General features: G+C 48.7%; 1 protein-coding gene across 2 annotated transcripts in view; it reads right to left on the reverse strand.

Moving 5' to 3' along the window:
• LOC136000523 (cyclic AMP-dependent transcription factor ATF-7) overlaps window positions 1-15,990 on the reverse strand; it is a 54,203-nt gene that overhangs the window by 30,007 nt on the left and 8,206 nt on the right. The window contains exon 2 of one of the 2 annotated variants that reach the window (XM_065654389.1): window positions 7,380-7,448. In XM_065654389.1, coding sequence (XP_065510461.1) covers window positions 7,380-7,427 — 48 coding nt within the window. In that variant the 5' untranslated portion in view covers window positions 7,428-7,448. The other variant, XM_065654390.1, reaches the window with a different exon arrangement.

The raw sequence follows: 15,990 nt of genomic DNA on the forward strand, positions 1-15,990 counted from the left end.
CCTGCAAAAAGAAAGTAAAGAGCGAAAAAAGCAGTGGAAAAAGGGGGAGGATGCTCCTCAGTGAAGTTCCACTTCATTTTCTATAATTTGGAAATTTGGAAAAGCGGCCGGAGCCGTTTTCCGTTTGACAGACGTGTGTCCGCGCGGGCTCCAAATGCAAAGAGCTGGCGATGAATCCCGGCCAGAGGAATGATAAAAGATTTTAACTTACAGGAAATGCTGCTATTCAATAATATTTAAGTCTTAATTATATTTTAAAGCAGCCATTTTATTTAAAAAAAAAAAGAAGTTCTATTATAGTGCTTTTGTAGTTAAAGGTCTGTCAACATTTCCATTTTAAACCTTCATTTCTAGGGGGTTTATAATTTGGTCATAAAAATTCATTCTAGGCTGGAACTTGGCATACAGGGGCTCAGCCTAGGAGCAATATTTTTTATTATCCAATTTGGTTTAAATTGGTTTGGCCATTTTTAAGTTATAGGAGTGTAAAAAATAAACGTTTACTGGTTTCAGATGCCTCCTCGAGCTTATTATTATTCAAAATTAGCTCCGCTCTCCCCACCTCCAAAAATACCTTCAGCAAGAGGTGGGAGATCTCATTTCACTCTGCTGACAATCCATGAGTTACAATTCACATTAATTCCCTTCTTTCCACGCTAACGACCCCGAGAGTCACTCGAACCAAGCGCCACTTTTCCGCGGACCCACCACATCCTGCAGCATCTGCCATTTTGCGCTCCATGTACAGGTAGCGCAGCTGCAAAGGCCTTAATTTGGAATGAATAATTAACTCTGGAAACCTGCATTCCTGTAAAATAACAGACGACCTCTGAGCAAGACGTTTCTCTGTAGAATTTTATTTCAGCTGCGGCAGCGGCAAATAAAAAAGCTGCAGATGTGAAGCGAGCAGGCGCGCACGGCTCGGAATTCCTCGCCGCAGAGTTTCAGACGTTTCCTCCAATTTAAAAAACCAGAGAAGAAAGTCGAGTTTACGGCTCAGCTCTCCAAATCACTCGGGTGCAGTAGGGACACAAGGCAGACGTGACTTTGCATTCTAACAACAGCCGAGGGGCGTCTGTGGATTTAATTCTCGCTCCGCCGTTCACATCCGCGGTTTTTCGTGTTGGTATCTGGCTGCTCGAGGGGGTGTCAGGCCGTTCCGGGCACATGGGAGGGTTTGGTACGACCCAGGGCCACCTGCGAGGGTTCGCACGTGTCCCGGGGGATCCAGCCCTTTGCTCGCATCCCCCAATGCCAACGGTGGTTTTGGGGTCACCTGGGGACCCCTGGAGCTGAGAGCCGACGTCGATCGTGCCCCGTCACCCTGCAAGGGGCAGCCGCGGGTCCTGCTCTCGTCCGGCTGCTCTCACCAGCCCCGTCCGACCTCAGCGAACAGCATTAATTACCCTGATTATTAAAACTCCAGTTTCCAGCGGCTCCTACCTCGTTAAATCGGGGGGTGCGAGGAGCCTCAATTCTTCCAGAAAAACACCTGTGTCCAAGTCCAGTTCCACTCCGTCCCCAGACAGTAACAATTTCTACTGGAGGACAGGGCATCATAACTCTGCGTAATCACCATTTAAATTCCTTCTTGCTCTAACAGCAGGTTAGATCGAGCTGAAGTTTCTCAAAGATTCGATTTTTACCTCTCTGAACATTCTTAGGCAGCTTGTCTGGCTTCCCCACGCAAGCCTCAGGAATCAGGTCTCAGGAGACAGACCCTACGGAGGCCGTTCCATCAATGCACAACTATTTCTGTACACGCTCATATTCAAACCAAACACATTCGGGGCTGGCAGGGAGCTCCGCAGGGCTGAGACATCCCTTCCCATCTTCTCGTGGGAGTAAAGGTGGCTCCTGGCAGCCTGGAGATGAAATATTTCCTTACCTTGTGCTTTACGCCATGACTGGGAGGAGAGCAGGACGGCAGCAAAACAAACCTTTGATATTAGAGCAAAAAAAAAAAAAAAGATGCGTTGTCGTAAAGCAAATGGGCACAGGCGCTTTCTTCCTCTCACCTCCAGGTTGCTCTAGACACCTGCCCCACCTGCTTCACTACTTTATTCTGCTTCTTTTAATCGCCATCACTTGTCTTGAACAATGTGAGGAGCTTCAACCACTGACAGACCTGCAGAGACAAGGCTCAGTCCTCGTACTGCTGGAGCTGGTCCCTACCTGAACCTGGCATGAAGATACACAGGTCCAAAGGGATGAAGATACACGGGCAACAAAGGGATGAAGTCGTATGGGATGAAGATGTGGGGGCACAAAGCGACTGAGACACATGGGACGAAATCGTACTGGTACAAAGGGACCAAGACGCACAAGCACGAAGATGCAGGGGTACAAAGGGACCAAGACACATAGGATGAAGATGTACGGGTACAAAGGGACGGAGACATATGAGCACAAAGGGACCAAGACGCACAGGTACGAAGATGCACAAGTACAAAGGGACGAAGACGCTCCGGCGCGAAGATGCACAGGTATAAAAACGCACAGGTATAAAGGGACCAAGACGCACGGGACGACGACGTTCAGGTACAAAGGGACAAAGCCGTATGGGCACAAAGGGACCAAGATGTGTGGGTATGAAGATGCACAGGTACCAAGGGACGAAGACGCAGGGGTACAAAGATGAGTACCAAGGGACGAAGACGCAGAGGTACAAAGGGATGAAGATGCCCAGGTACAAAAATGGGTACCAAGGGATGAAGATGCCGGGGTACAAAGATGGGTACAAAGGAATGGAGATGCCCGGGGACAAAGGGATGAAGATGCCCAGGTACAAAGATGGGTACCAAGGGATGAAGATGCCCAGGTACAAAGGGATGAAGATGCAGGGGTACAAAGATGGGTACCAAGTGATGGAGATGCCCGGGTACAAAGATGCAGGGGTATGAAGGGACCGAGCTGCGCGGGTCCAAACCGCAGCCCAGGCTGCCGCCAGCACTATCCCCATGTCTGGCAATCCCACGACAAACGGCCGCGGCGCCGCACGCGTCCCGGTGCACATCCCGACCGGGGACAAGGAGAGCTCGACTCTTCTTGGCGAGAGAACAGGCTCATTTTCATCCCCCCTACACCAGGACTCATGTAAAAGGAATAATCTATATTCGTTTGGATTATACAAGCTACAAAACACACCTAAGCTTCAGTTCCACATTTACCCAATCGCAGAAGCCATTTGTTGCCTCGTATATTACAAAGCAATAGAGATTTAAGGGATAATGGTCATGGCAGCAGAGTATACAAAGCAATAAACTGCTTTTGAGGTTGGTTAAATGCCAAGTGATGCTGAGGCCTCAATGCCATAAACATTATTTCTATTATATGACAAGATAAGAGGATACAATAAACCACAAAGAAGAAAAATCATTTTCTGGCCTCGTGAAAGTTCTGGGCTTGGCGTTTCTCGGACCCTGCACGAGCGTCACCTCAGCGGCCTGGCTGTAAGGGGAATAAATTGTTAAATTAAGGGTGGGTTTAAAAAGCAAACGATTGTTTGAGGAAATGGCCTGTATAACTGTAGCACTGGAATCAGGACCTGAGTGATGATTTGTGTCACTTATAAAAAGTGCAATGGCCTGTAGTGGGGAGGCAGGACTGGGGAAAGTCTGGCTCCCAGCGGAATATATTCAATGTTACGGCCCCTTTGTTAGTTTGGGCAACAGGAGTGGACCAAACAGTTTTATTAATAAAGATGTTCCTCCATTCTGACACTTGGTAAAGCCTCGAGCACCCCGCGCTCCTGGAGCCTTCGGGAGAGGCAGGACTGGCACAGAGGCACATCTGGCTATTAAGCCACGTTTTAGGCTGCCTGAATCAGCTATCGGGCACTTAAGCTGGGTTTAACTCCAGTTTAGAAAGGAAAATACGGAGCCAGACACCCAGTGACTTCCCTCTGCTCGTGGTTAACGAAGCATCCGAAGCCACCGCCTTCCTTCCAGCCCTTTGCTCTAAATGCCTCAGACAGGCCGGCCGGAGTTTTAATTACCTTGCGTTAATGAGTCAGAGCTGTGTCGTTATCCAGACTTCGCTAACACCTTTCAACTTTAACGGCCACGCTGAAGTTTACGGCCAACACTCGCTCGCCTTTCATGGCTCCCCGTGTTCTAAATGGGATTAGAAGATTTTAATACCAATTAGCAGAGCACGCGCCACCCCCAGATTCCTTTCACCGAACAGGTTCGACAAAGCCGTTCTTGAGGCATCGTGGTGGGTATTTCGGAGGCAGGGGGTGGATTTACCCCCCGGTTGCCTCTGGACAGCGGCACAGGGGGGAACACATCCCTGCTGGGGAGCAGAAAAATGTGTCACCTGTCCCCTTCGAGTAGAAACCAGCTCAGCGACCTTGAGAAGAATGTTTTTTAAAAGCGGTATATGCGGTGCATTTCAAAGGCAGCTGTGGACTCGCTGTTGGGGAGCGATCGCGTCCAGAATCCAAAAATAACCACCATTCAAGACCTAGCAACCAAAACATGTTTACGCACCCGCCGCTAGCCCATGAGCTGCGATGATACGGGGGGGACGGCGAGAGCTGCTCATCTATTTTCGGTGGCCGTTCCCTCTTCCCCTTCCCTGAAAAATGAGCTTTACAGCCTTTTTCTGCATAGAAACAGTGAAAGAAAAGGAGGAAAAAAGGGGCATACAGCATAAAAGATTAGGTGGGCACTAGCTACACAGCAAAAGAAGCAACTTACGGTTCGAAGAAATTACACCCGGAAGAAAAATATCTATTTTTTTTTCTCTCCTTTAAACCGAAGGGGGAAAAATCACCCAGTTGGTAGTGAAATCCAGAGCCTGTCCCGATTTCCTCATGACCGAGGCGGCCCAACAAACCCTGAGTGTTCCCCTCAAACAGGGGAATACCCAAAAAAGCAGGAATCTGTGGGGATACGAACGTGCCAATGGATTTGGCACATGGTTAGAAATGAAAGGGATGGAGATGCCAGAGCCACCACGGTGAAACGACCCGATGAGCCAAGCGTCAGCCAAAAATGTTGGCCCTGATAACCAAAGAGGCTCAGCAGCCACTGACACCCTTTCAAATGGCTGTTTTCCTACACAAAACCCAACCAAAGGTCTTAAAGAACCTTAAAGAATGACCCTTATTAAGGCGAGTCCGCACGAAGAGGCCGTTTGGGGTGGGATGATCCATGGCGGCTCCTCGAGGGTCGGGGTTTAGTGCCAAACGGCAGCACGAGCTGCTGGGCAAACAACCGCAAATCTGGATTTATTTGTAACATTCCAAGCTACCAGTTGTGTTGCTCATCGCAACAACCCAATTTGACTCCACTTGCCCCAGAAAGCACAGAGCGAACGTTAATTCGAGCTGATCCATCCACGAGGGCGTGGACGGCTCTGGGTACCACTGTGGGTTAGCGATGAGACTTAAAAACCTCCGATGTGAAGCTGATGCGCAGAATAAAGGACCAAAACCGCACCTAAACCAGCAGGACTTCCAGCGAGAGGCTCGGAGCTCCGTGTGTTTGATCCGAAGGGCTGTGAAGGGATGACTTGAGCAGCCAGCAAACACCTGCAGCCAGCAGGAATCGGACAGGACGGATCTAACAAACACAAATTCACCAGATCCGCAGCCCGCAAGCTGCAGCCGAGCAGGTTTAGGCTGGAAATAGAGCATCATTTTTCCTTCCCAGCGAGAGCAATTAACTATTAGAACAACTTAACAGAGGGCTGCGGCGAATCCTCCATCACTGGGAATATTTCACATCGAGCTCGGATCATCATTATTTAATCCACGCTCCGGTTTGCAGAGGGATTGAAGGACGTTCTAGGAAACCGTGCACGAGGTCAGGTTAGATCACAATGAATCACAGCGCTATGAATTACCTGGATTCTAACATTTCAATATTAACATGAAGAATTGTCAGAATTACCCATAAGCAGCAGGCTGGAACAGCGAAAGGAGGAAGCAACCAGCTTTATATGCCATTTGTGGGAGATTGGGGGAGATTAAATTTAAATACATTGTTGTTTGCCTTAATTGCTTGTTTGAATCCGATTTTAAGGTTGTATGATTGAAGTCCTCACATCATTAAGTGCTCAAATACAGCTAATACATTTTATAAATGACTTGCACAATTTCACAGGCAAAGAAGTTCAAGATAAAAAGCAGCCTACAAAAAAAAAAAAAAAAAAAGAGGACAATCACCTGCAAGTGGATGGAAAATGCTGCAGATGAGACTAGTGCCAGAATGACCAAAAACCAGAGTTCTGTGTATTTTTAAAGAGCCCCAAGAGTTACCAGCTGAGATTTTTTTGACTCGTTTCTGCGCTATAAAAATAAAAGCGTCACCAAATTCACACGCGGCCTCAAAGGACGTGCCCCGGGGACGCAGAATTCCCTTTGATTTCAATTGAGACACCCGCGAAAGGCATTAGGATATTGAAAACACCGAGGAATTAGCTGGGCAAGCACCCTGAGGTCCGTCGGAGCCCCCAAACAGAACAGTTTGGCAACAAGACACCTGACGACGCCAGCCGGGAAAACAAAACGCGTGCGCATCGCTTCATATCTATTTAAAAGCCATAATCCCACCCGGCAAACAGCATTTGAGCGTTTTGAGGCTGAAACGCTTCAGAACAGACAAACCCAATTTATCCTCCGGGCTGCGCTGCCGCAGAAGCCCCAGTTTTTAACGCCTCCCGTTAAAACATCCCCAGTAATAATCACACGGTACCCCCATTAATACGGCGCGTTGAGCCACCAAGAGGCTGCGCCACCGGGGAGACGTTAAGCTTGGCTTTGGGAAAAGCACCAAGTTCCATCGCAAGACCAAGCAAAACCCAACAGAAAGGGGCTGAAAACGGGATGCGACTCATTCCACGCAGTCGCCATTCGCTCCAGGCAAAGCGAGCAAGAGTTTTGTGAGGCCGGAGCCAACTCGAGCGCGGAGGAAAAATTCACAATGGGTCTTCTATTTTTTTTTTTCGGAAGCTTAAAATAGACTAAGGCGGTTTGGGGTTCACGTAACACAAACCGTCAAGTGTCGCATTCTCAGCTGCTTTAGCGAAGCCGCCGCGGCAGCGAACTCATTGCGACGGGGAACGAACGTCCGTCCTTTGGTGAAACAGCCTTGAGAGAAGAGTGTTATCAGAGAATATTAATGGGAAATCGGCACGTTTTCTCCAGGAAAACACCGGCGGAATGACAACGCGCCACAAAAGCAGGTGGATTTCACGACTTCGGAGCGGCTGCGCTTGCTCGTAACCGGGATTTACACACTGCAAATCCTCCGATCTGATTACCTGCGGTGATCACGTAAAACACCCGCTTTAAACTCTTCGCCTCAGTGATAAAACAGCCACTTTGATTCACAGCGACACGTTCCCAATAAAGTATCCCGCAAAGGTACCTGTCCGCAGCCGGGGGCATTGCACACAAACGGTCTGTCGTCTCCCATGGTTCATGCGGCTGAGCTCGGCTGAGGAGAGAAAAGAGGAAAGTGTTAAATAAGCTGAAAAATTTTCAAAATACCAAGAGCAGAAGCTGCTACATGGCAGCAGTGGGAAGCGGGATCTCTGTGCCCTACACGCAATCAGGGAAGGGAAATTAATCCAAAGTCCAAGCCAAGCTGAAAGCAGATTTTGGAGGGCCCAGGTGTTTTTTGTTCGCAGCTCGAAGGGCTCGTTGGGAACGGCGACACTGAGGAGTTTTCCACGCTCGGGCTCCCACCAAGACCCGTCAGCAACTCTCTGCAGGGCCAAGGGACTTTGCGCATCTCGCGTCACCACCCGCAAGACGGGGACAACGCTCGTCTCTCGCAAAGACCCGCGAAATTACAAAACCCGCTTCACCCTCCGCCCCCATTTCCCGTAGAAATCACTGACACGCAAGCAAACACAGTGACCGTCTCCAGGGGGAAAAAATAAAAAGTGCAAGAAACCATCAAATAAATCCAAATCCTCTCTATGTACAAGTTATATTTTCAATGGGAGAGAGCTCAAATTTGTCATTTAATTAATTAAGGGATTATAGGAGTGGTGCTCCGTTTTACAAGGCAATAATCTGGCTCCCTAGTGGGTAAACTAGGAGGCTGATGGCAGGAGCAGTTTATCACAGATTATAGCCAAGGATAACAAAACACTCCGGCCTATTATGCCACGAGTGAAGCTATTCTTATTAATAAAAAATAAGAGTAAATAAAGTAACCCCCACCACCTCAAACTCCAGAAGTAATGGTTCCCTCCACGCACTGATGTTTTTATAGCGGGATTTTAAAAAGCCATAATAAAGCCAACGCGATCTCTTGGGGCTTCGCTGCACAAACACGTTCTGGCTCTTGCTCCGAGTTGGGCCGTTCGCTCCGGCCAAGAGCAGAAACGAAACCAGAACGCGGCCAAAACGAAGACACAGGCTCTTTTAGTCAACTTTAGTGCGTTTCTAACCATTAATCCACACGCCGAGCAGCAGCGAAAGGGTGGGGAGACTTATTTTTAGGAGCTATACGAGAAAGCGCTCCAAGAATGTGGCTTCACGGCAGCGGGCGAACGCGCGTGCTGCAGAAAACGGCCCCGTTTCGCTTTTATTGCGAAGACACAGAAATCAATTCTTGCTTGATAAGAAAAAAAGATGACTTTTTTTTATTACCGTGCGGCTAAAATGGGCGGCTACGAGAGGTGGAATTCCCCTCCGCGAGGCTGCAGAACACGTCGGTAACAACCAAAAGCTGCGAGAAAGCAGCTGCCAGATTTTCTTCGGCAAAAAGGGGCGAGACAGCCACAGCACTTCAGACTATGTTTGGATTTATCAAGCGAAACTCCAGGGCCCGTGCAAACACCATCGCACAAAGGATAAACAGCCCTCTTGCAAACGAATAGGCCAGCAGCCAAAACGCTCCCTAGCAGAGGAGAAGTGTGATAATAAAGGGAATAAAGATGGGTAAGAACAGCCCCAAAACCCCGTAGAACCGACACGGGGCTTTGCGGAGCCACAGGGTGGAAGGAGACGACAGCAGCTCTGCAGAAAAACATGAAATCGTGGCAAACGTGGCCCTGGAGGTGACAATGACAGCGGAGTCCCAACGAGGACGTGTTAAATAGATGGGAGTTTTCATACCGTCCTTCTGAAATTCCACCGAGGTGGAAAAATATCGCGGCCAAACCTCCAAGTTTGCGGCACAAAAAGCTGCAGCTCTGAATCCTTCATCAGCCATCCCGGCAGAGAGCAGCGCAATCACTGCTCTTGCTCTAAGAAAATAATAAGAGAAATCAGAGCAAACGCAAAGGAAACATCAACTCGATGACTCTTGGAGTTATTTTACCATCACCTGCAGAGTTTTGTGGCTGGTTGGACTATGATGTCGGGACACAGATCAAATAAAAGCCAAAAATTGCCGTCTTGGACCTCGATTTTTCCCCTCCCAGTCTTACTTTGCACCCATATCCCTTACGCATAACAGACAAGGGACCGGGAGCTGCCGCCAGCGTCGTCTGTCAAGGCGAAGGCAGATGCAAGAGTCATTAATTCAAGATTTCTTAATGCCCATTTAATCACTGATCGGCACACGGTTTGGCAAGTTACCTGCCTAGAAAGTGAGGGCCACGGGTCTGCGCTCCTGGGGGTTCGCGTTTGAACGGCACTTTGGTGTATTCATAAATATTAACAGCCCCAGGAATGACAGTACCTGGACGTGGCAAGCGAAGTGGTTTGCAAAGAAGCCCGGGGCGTCAAGTTTTACAGTTTGTTCTCCAACTAACCACAAAAATCTGCCAGTCCAGCGAGGAAGCGGCTCTAAATTCTGAGCTACGGTGCTGAGACGGCAGCAAAGTCCCCAAACTTCAGAGAACAGTCGCTGTCAAAGCCAGCGCTTGAAGGTGGTTTAAATCACCGTCGCGCGGTTAAACTGGGTTGCGTGGGATGAGGTTGGGGATGTGTTGATTCCATCAACAAACAAATCTTATCGTTAAACATGCAGTATGATTATGAGGGAGGGAGAGTGCCCAGGGCAGCAAGCCCAATACTTTTTTAATTAACGCGGGTCAGAGATCCATCCTTACCGCTGTCACGCCTGCTGCCAACGGGAAGAACGTCGGGGTTTCTCTACCTCATATTTATGCTCCCGACGCATACAAAAACTATTTGAGAAATTAAAGAAATGGATCAGCTGTCACTCCTGGGGCTTTGATAACACGAACTGGAACAGAGAGCCGGAAAACAAACCCAAACCCAATGGCATTTCAGGCTGCCTGCCAGCAACGCCACCAGCGGAACAAGCAGCTCGATTAAAAGAAAATAAAAAAATTGGGACCAACACACTGCAAAAAACCTCAGTTTGCTTGATCTTGCAAAGTGTCAGGAGGATTCGCTCGTTCTTTAAAGAAAGATTTAGGTGCTTGTTCACTACGGAATATGACTGGTGTGTACATCCACGTGCTCAGATTTATATCACATTTAGTCAGGATAAATTGCTTCAATAAATTCTATTCTTAAGAACAGGCAGAATAAGCAGATGATTGGATACCAGGAGCACATTCTCATTCCTCTTCCTGCGGCCGCGGGACAGTATTTCACCGTTTTGATGATTTTTAGCAGGTTGGAAAGTGAAGAACCGCAGACGGATCACTGGAGCGTGCGCTTCCAAGCTCTGCCAGCGCAGCCCTGCCGAGCAGCTGCCATCGCACGGAAAACCAAAAAGGCATTTTCAACCAGAACAGCCTGTGCTCCCCGAGTCTGGATGTGGTTCATTTTCTCCCTCTCTTAGCTTATTAACTCATGCAAACAACCTACGGGGTGTCTGTAAAAAGCAAACCCACCCCCGTGCTTCGCGGTGGTCTCCGGTGTGCGTTGCACCGATAATCAGGCCCCCCTTGGGGTTTGCACAGGGGGGTTTAAAGCACAAATTTTCTCAAGAGCGGCTCGTACAGAGCAGCGCTCTCAACGGGAGCAGCAGAAAACTGAATTAACACGAGCTCCGCATCCATAGCGGGTCTCATTCCCACCTCCAGCCGCGACTTTAACTCCTCCCCGAAGCACGTGCGGCATCGCAAGGGGGTGTTTGCAAAGCCGGACAAGAGCAGCCAGGACATTTCGGCGCTGACAGAGCAATGACGGCTCTTTCCTGAAGTTAATCTCGTTCTCTAGTTGTTGGGGACATCACCGCTTCCTGCTTCTGGCATGGAGATAAACGAGAAATATTACGTGGGGCGGTGCGGTGCTGGGCTCAGACGAGGGGCTCTTCTGCAAACAAAACGAGCAATGTTCACCCCAACTGTAAGAAGTCTCCTGAGAATCACGGAGGCTCATAAATGAAAAACCTATTACTGGCTGGACCCGGGCAAAAGGATTTGCTCCCAGGTGCGAGAAAGGCAGAAATTCACCCTCACGATGGACTATTTACCACTTCTGACCTGTTTTGTCCTCTCAAAGTTCAAACCAAACAGAAGGAGGTCTTCATGTTTCAGAATATATTCCTATTACCTTAAATCATGTATATTTAGAGCTAATTTTTAACTAACCTGTTCGCAATTCCTGGTAATCCAAGGTAGCTGTGAGGATCCCTAATCCAGGCAATGAACCACAATCTAGTTATGAAGTTCTAGAGAGGTTAAAAGCGATGCCCAGGTTCACAGATAGGATGGTGTTATCTTTAAAATTAAAATATGTATTTTACCCACTTAAACAGGCTCTTGGTCCTTGCAAGAGCTGGAGGGGAGAGGCTGAAGGTCTCTGCTGAAAGCTGAAGCCTCTTGTCCTGTCCAAACGAATGGTTTTGCCCACCAGATCCCCCGGTTTTGACGAAGAAATTGACTGAGACACTGGTCAAGGGCTAAGCTGGTTTTGCTCACCTCAATAATCCACGTTTCCACTTATTTCCAAGTTTAAATTCTCCCTGCAGCTATTAAAGTCAGCCCATATGCTGCTTTCCCCCCGGTATCTCAGTCCATAAACTGAAGTGGTCCCAGAGCGTGTTAACTAAGTCATTAAGACAAAACTAGGCCTGTTCTCCTAGTCTAGACAGACACCTCGGGGTAATATTTTAACTCCCTTAAAAGGAATTAGACAGATTACACGATCAACAGCAGCAATCAAAGACCAGCCTTCCCGAAAGGGATTTCCCCCAGGACGCGAGTTGGCACCTCATGGAACCCGTTCTAAAAAACTTCCATTTGGAAACGGTTTAGGAAGAGAGGCGAGAAGCAGGACGCCCGTTTTCAAAAGCACGTTTGGAATTTACGGATCCTTTCAACTGCGATGCTCTGTAGCCTTTAAAATCCTCTGGTTTTGCTTTAGAGATCCCGAGGCGCGCTGGCAGCCGCGGGACGAGTCACGGTTTTGATCAGCAGCGTCAGCTGGATGCCACAAAAAGGACCACAGACTCAATTGACTCACCCACGGCCTCACTTTCACAAGCACACATCACTACAAATACCCACATCCCGGTGTAAATACACCCAGGTACGAGCAGCCCGGGTTTTTGTTCTTTGTCGAGCTTTTCCAGACCCGTTCCAGCTGAATCTCTGAGGTCGGGAGCAGCCTCAGGCCAAGATTTGTACACCCGAGTTGAAACTCTTCTGTTTTTTTGCAAAAATCACGAGCAACTGGTCGCTCATCCTCTCCGAGGACGTTGCTGGGGCTCCCACCCTCCTACCACCCAACGCTGGGACCTCCACCAACTGGAAAACACACTTTGTTTTCCTGAGCAACTCGAGTTTCCATCAAAATAAAAAAAAACCAAAAAAACGCTTCTTCCTTAAACCTCAGCATTAAGATGGAAGAAACTCCCAGGTCATTAACTGCTGAATGTTGGGGGATAGAGTTGCTATGAAAAATGCTCTAAAAATAAGGTTCTATTGTTGTACTCACATGTGACTATTGTTATTGCAGGAATGCTGCTGCCCAAGGCTCTTCCATCTGTGCCTTGCAAGACGAGCTCAAATGCTTCGGATCCCAACGAATCCGCAAAAATTGTTCAGCTTCCAGTTCACCGGCTCCGCAGCACGAATGTGCCTCGAGTTTACCAGAACAAGCACATTTATGGTTTATTCCCATAAATCATCAGGGTAAACTTTGCATTAATATGACCACAAAATTAAAGCTGGAGGCTGCACCGACTATGAAACAAAACCAAAAGAGCTGCAGAACAGCCTCCTAAAAATAGGCTTGAAGCAGAAGAGAAAACCAAAGCAAACTGCACGCTCTGCTGACAAGAGTCTCGCTCTGCTAAGATTTACTCGCCCAGGAAGACCTGAGTGAAGAATGAGCTGCAAAATGAGTTAGAAAGAGGAAAATTGCTAGAAATAGGGACATCAAGAGAAAGGACACACCTGGGGAACCGGCTGCAAGTTCGGCCTGGCAGCAAAAGGTGCGGCACGGAAACAAAAGGGCTGTTTCCAGCAGATAAACTGGCGCCTGCAGGTACCATTGAGCCACCTTCACTCTATATTCTGTCTGCACATGAATTTATCTACGGTTATTTTTCAGATTGTAGTAAAAGGCTTCGGTCCCCCCGGCGCCCTCTTACCCCTCAGATTTGCAGCCTCCAGAAGAACAAGCGACTGCACTGCAAAAAGGGACGATTTAGGGAATTTCAGCATCAGTTTTAAAAAGTCTGCCAAGGTTTAGGGCGACGATGGAAGGAGAGGCGGCGAGGAAAAGCAGGATCAGTGCCGATGTTGCGCTGACCGCAGCACCTAAAAAAAGGCTCTTCCGGGGGCTTGAGGATGAGGGAGTTCATCTGAGATGGACGATGTCACCTGCAAGCAAAGAGGGGACCCGATGGTTCGGTGTCACCGGCCCATCCTGTACCACTGCAGGACAGAGATTAGAACCGGTTCACTCTCCAAAATAAAACCCCACCCTTCAGAGTCAGGTGTAAAACCCCTCGCGGACGGCAGGAACAAGTCCAACGGTGCAGCCGATACAGAAAATCTGTTTGCAGTCAGCCCAGGCTATTAAAGAGTTTTCAAGAAGGGTGGAGGATCCAGGGAGGGCCACGGCTTTGGGAGAAAAATCACAGTATTTAGCTGACAGCAGGAGAAAGGCAGGACTGGATCAGGAATGGTGTTCTTATCATAACCATATTTAAAAAAATATAGGAGAAAGAGGCCTTCCCACAGAAGGCTTTGTCACCTGGGGTTATCGTGGGCACTGCGGCTCCTCCGGCAGACACAACCTGTTCTGCTCCTGATCAAATCACCGCGCCCCTCGCCACACCAGAACGCAAAAGCTAAAACCAGAGCTAAGAGTTAACTTTTGATGAGCCTGAGCTACATGGGATTAATTATCAGAGACTAATGAGTCGCGAGGCCATCCCAGATCAATTTGGGTAACGCGGCGGAGACCTGGGAGCGATGCCAAGAGCTTTAACAACCGGAGCCGCGCTACAAACAAGCCCATTCACACACAAACAGCGCTCAAGACGCCAGAGCGAGCCCCAAGGACAGGCAGTACACGCTGCAACGGGGGAGAAGAGATAAAACCCACAATAAACGAGATTATTATAGATGGTGCACAGAATCTGGGCTGTAGAATATACAGGATGGCGGGCGGAGCGGAGACGGAATGGTGATTGCCGCTGGGAGCTGGAACTGGAAGGGGGGTTTGTCGCGATCAAAAACCAAACTGCTCTGGGGTAAGTACGGGGGAAAGAATGTCAGACCAAAGCGTTTCCACTCGCTAAAAGAGAAGGAAGTAAAAGGCACCGGCCCAAGCTCTCAAAAATAGTACGAGATTTCCCACTAAAATGCAAGGAAGGAAACATGTTGCTTTGAGACCGTTCCAGGAAAGGCTCTTTATTATGTTGCTAAGTGCACTCATTAACAGCTCTCTGCCTCTTCCTGACCATCAAAACGAGCATTCGGGGCTCTCGACAGGTCGGGATCGGCCCAGAAAACACGTGGAGGGGAACCCGGTCCTGCCTACAGCACTAGGCCGGGCTTTAGCGTGGGCATTCCCCACACTGCCCGGGGTTCACGTGAAACAGCGCGGCAGTGACTCACAGCACGAGCCACCCTAAAGCGGGGTAGCAAAATAGGTCAAGTTCTTCCTTAAAAAAAAAAAAAAAAAAAAAAAAAGAAATAGGAAAAAAAACGCCAAGAAAACAGGTTATTTTAACATTTAGGCTCCCTTGGCGCAGGGTTAGCTCTACAGGACAGAGGGCGAGGCGCCCAACCTGGTTTTAGGTGCTTTTAAAAGTCCATTTGGCACTTAATTTCCACTGCTGACTCTCAAACTAAATTAGGTGCCCGCAGGGACTTGGGAACAACCCTTGCTCTGCACCTTTGGGTGCCCAGGTCTCTGTTTGACTATCGGCAGCTCCCACACACCCAAGGTGTTGCGAAAGGTTGGAAGTTTTACAGGGAGAGGTCACCGCCGAGCTTGGTGAAAACGCACAGGCTGCCGTTAGTCCCGGGCTTTGCCTTTAAACTTCTTTTTGGGCTGCGGGGGAAGGAGTGAGAATGTTTGCTTTGCAACCAAAAAGCTACAAGAGAGCTTAAAATTGTCATCTGGGAAAGAAGGGCCAAAAGCTATAAAACCTGCTCTAGAGGCAGAACGCCCTTACGCTTTATAAGCTTGATAAAGCAAACCCAACTGTATAAACTGGAATATTGGCAGGGAACTCGCTTGAAGGAAACGTCTGACAGACACCCGGCATTTAAAAAGTCACTAGGAGTTCACCTGCAGCGCAGAGTGGAAGCAAAGTCCAACTGCTCACTGTCTGATGGTGCCTTTCTGGGTGTTCAGCACAGCTCTGGATGGAACCCCCATCCGCAAGAACACCCCCAAATATCGTGACACTCGCCTCAATAGCACCAAAAACGTGCAACACCCTCGCGTAGAACAGCCCTGGAGCTTCACCAGCTGCAGTTGCTGCCATCAGAAGGAGGATTTTTTCCTACCAGACGTGACGTTCGGCCCTAAAATGACTTAAAAAGCAGCTCAAAGTGGAGCAAATTTAAGAGAGGAAAAGGGTCAAACCTCACGTGAAGCCAGAGCCGCAAACAAGGGTCGCTCCGCTCCGAGCA

This window comes from Caloenas nicobarica, chromosome 33 (assembly GCF_036013445.1).
Source record: "Caloenas nicobarica isolate bCalNic1 chromosome 33, bCalNic1.hap1, whole genome shotgun sequence".
In the NCBI taxonomy this organism is placed as follows: domain Eukaryota; kingdom Metazoa; phylum Chordata; class Aves; order Columbiformes; family Columbidae; genus Caloenas; species Caloenas nicobarica.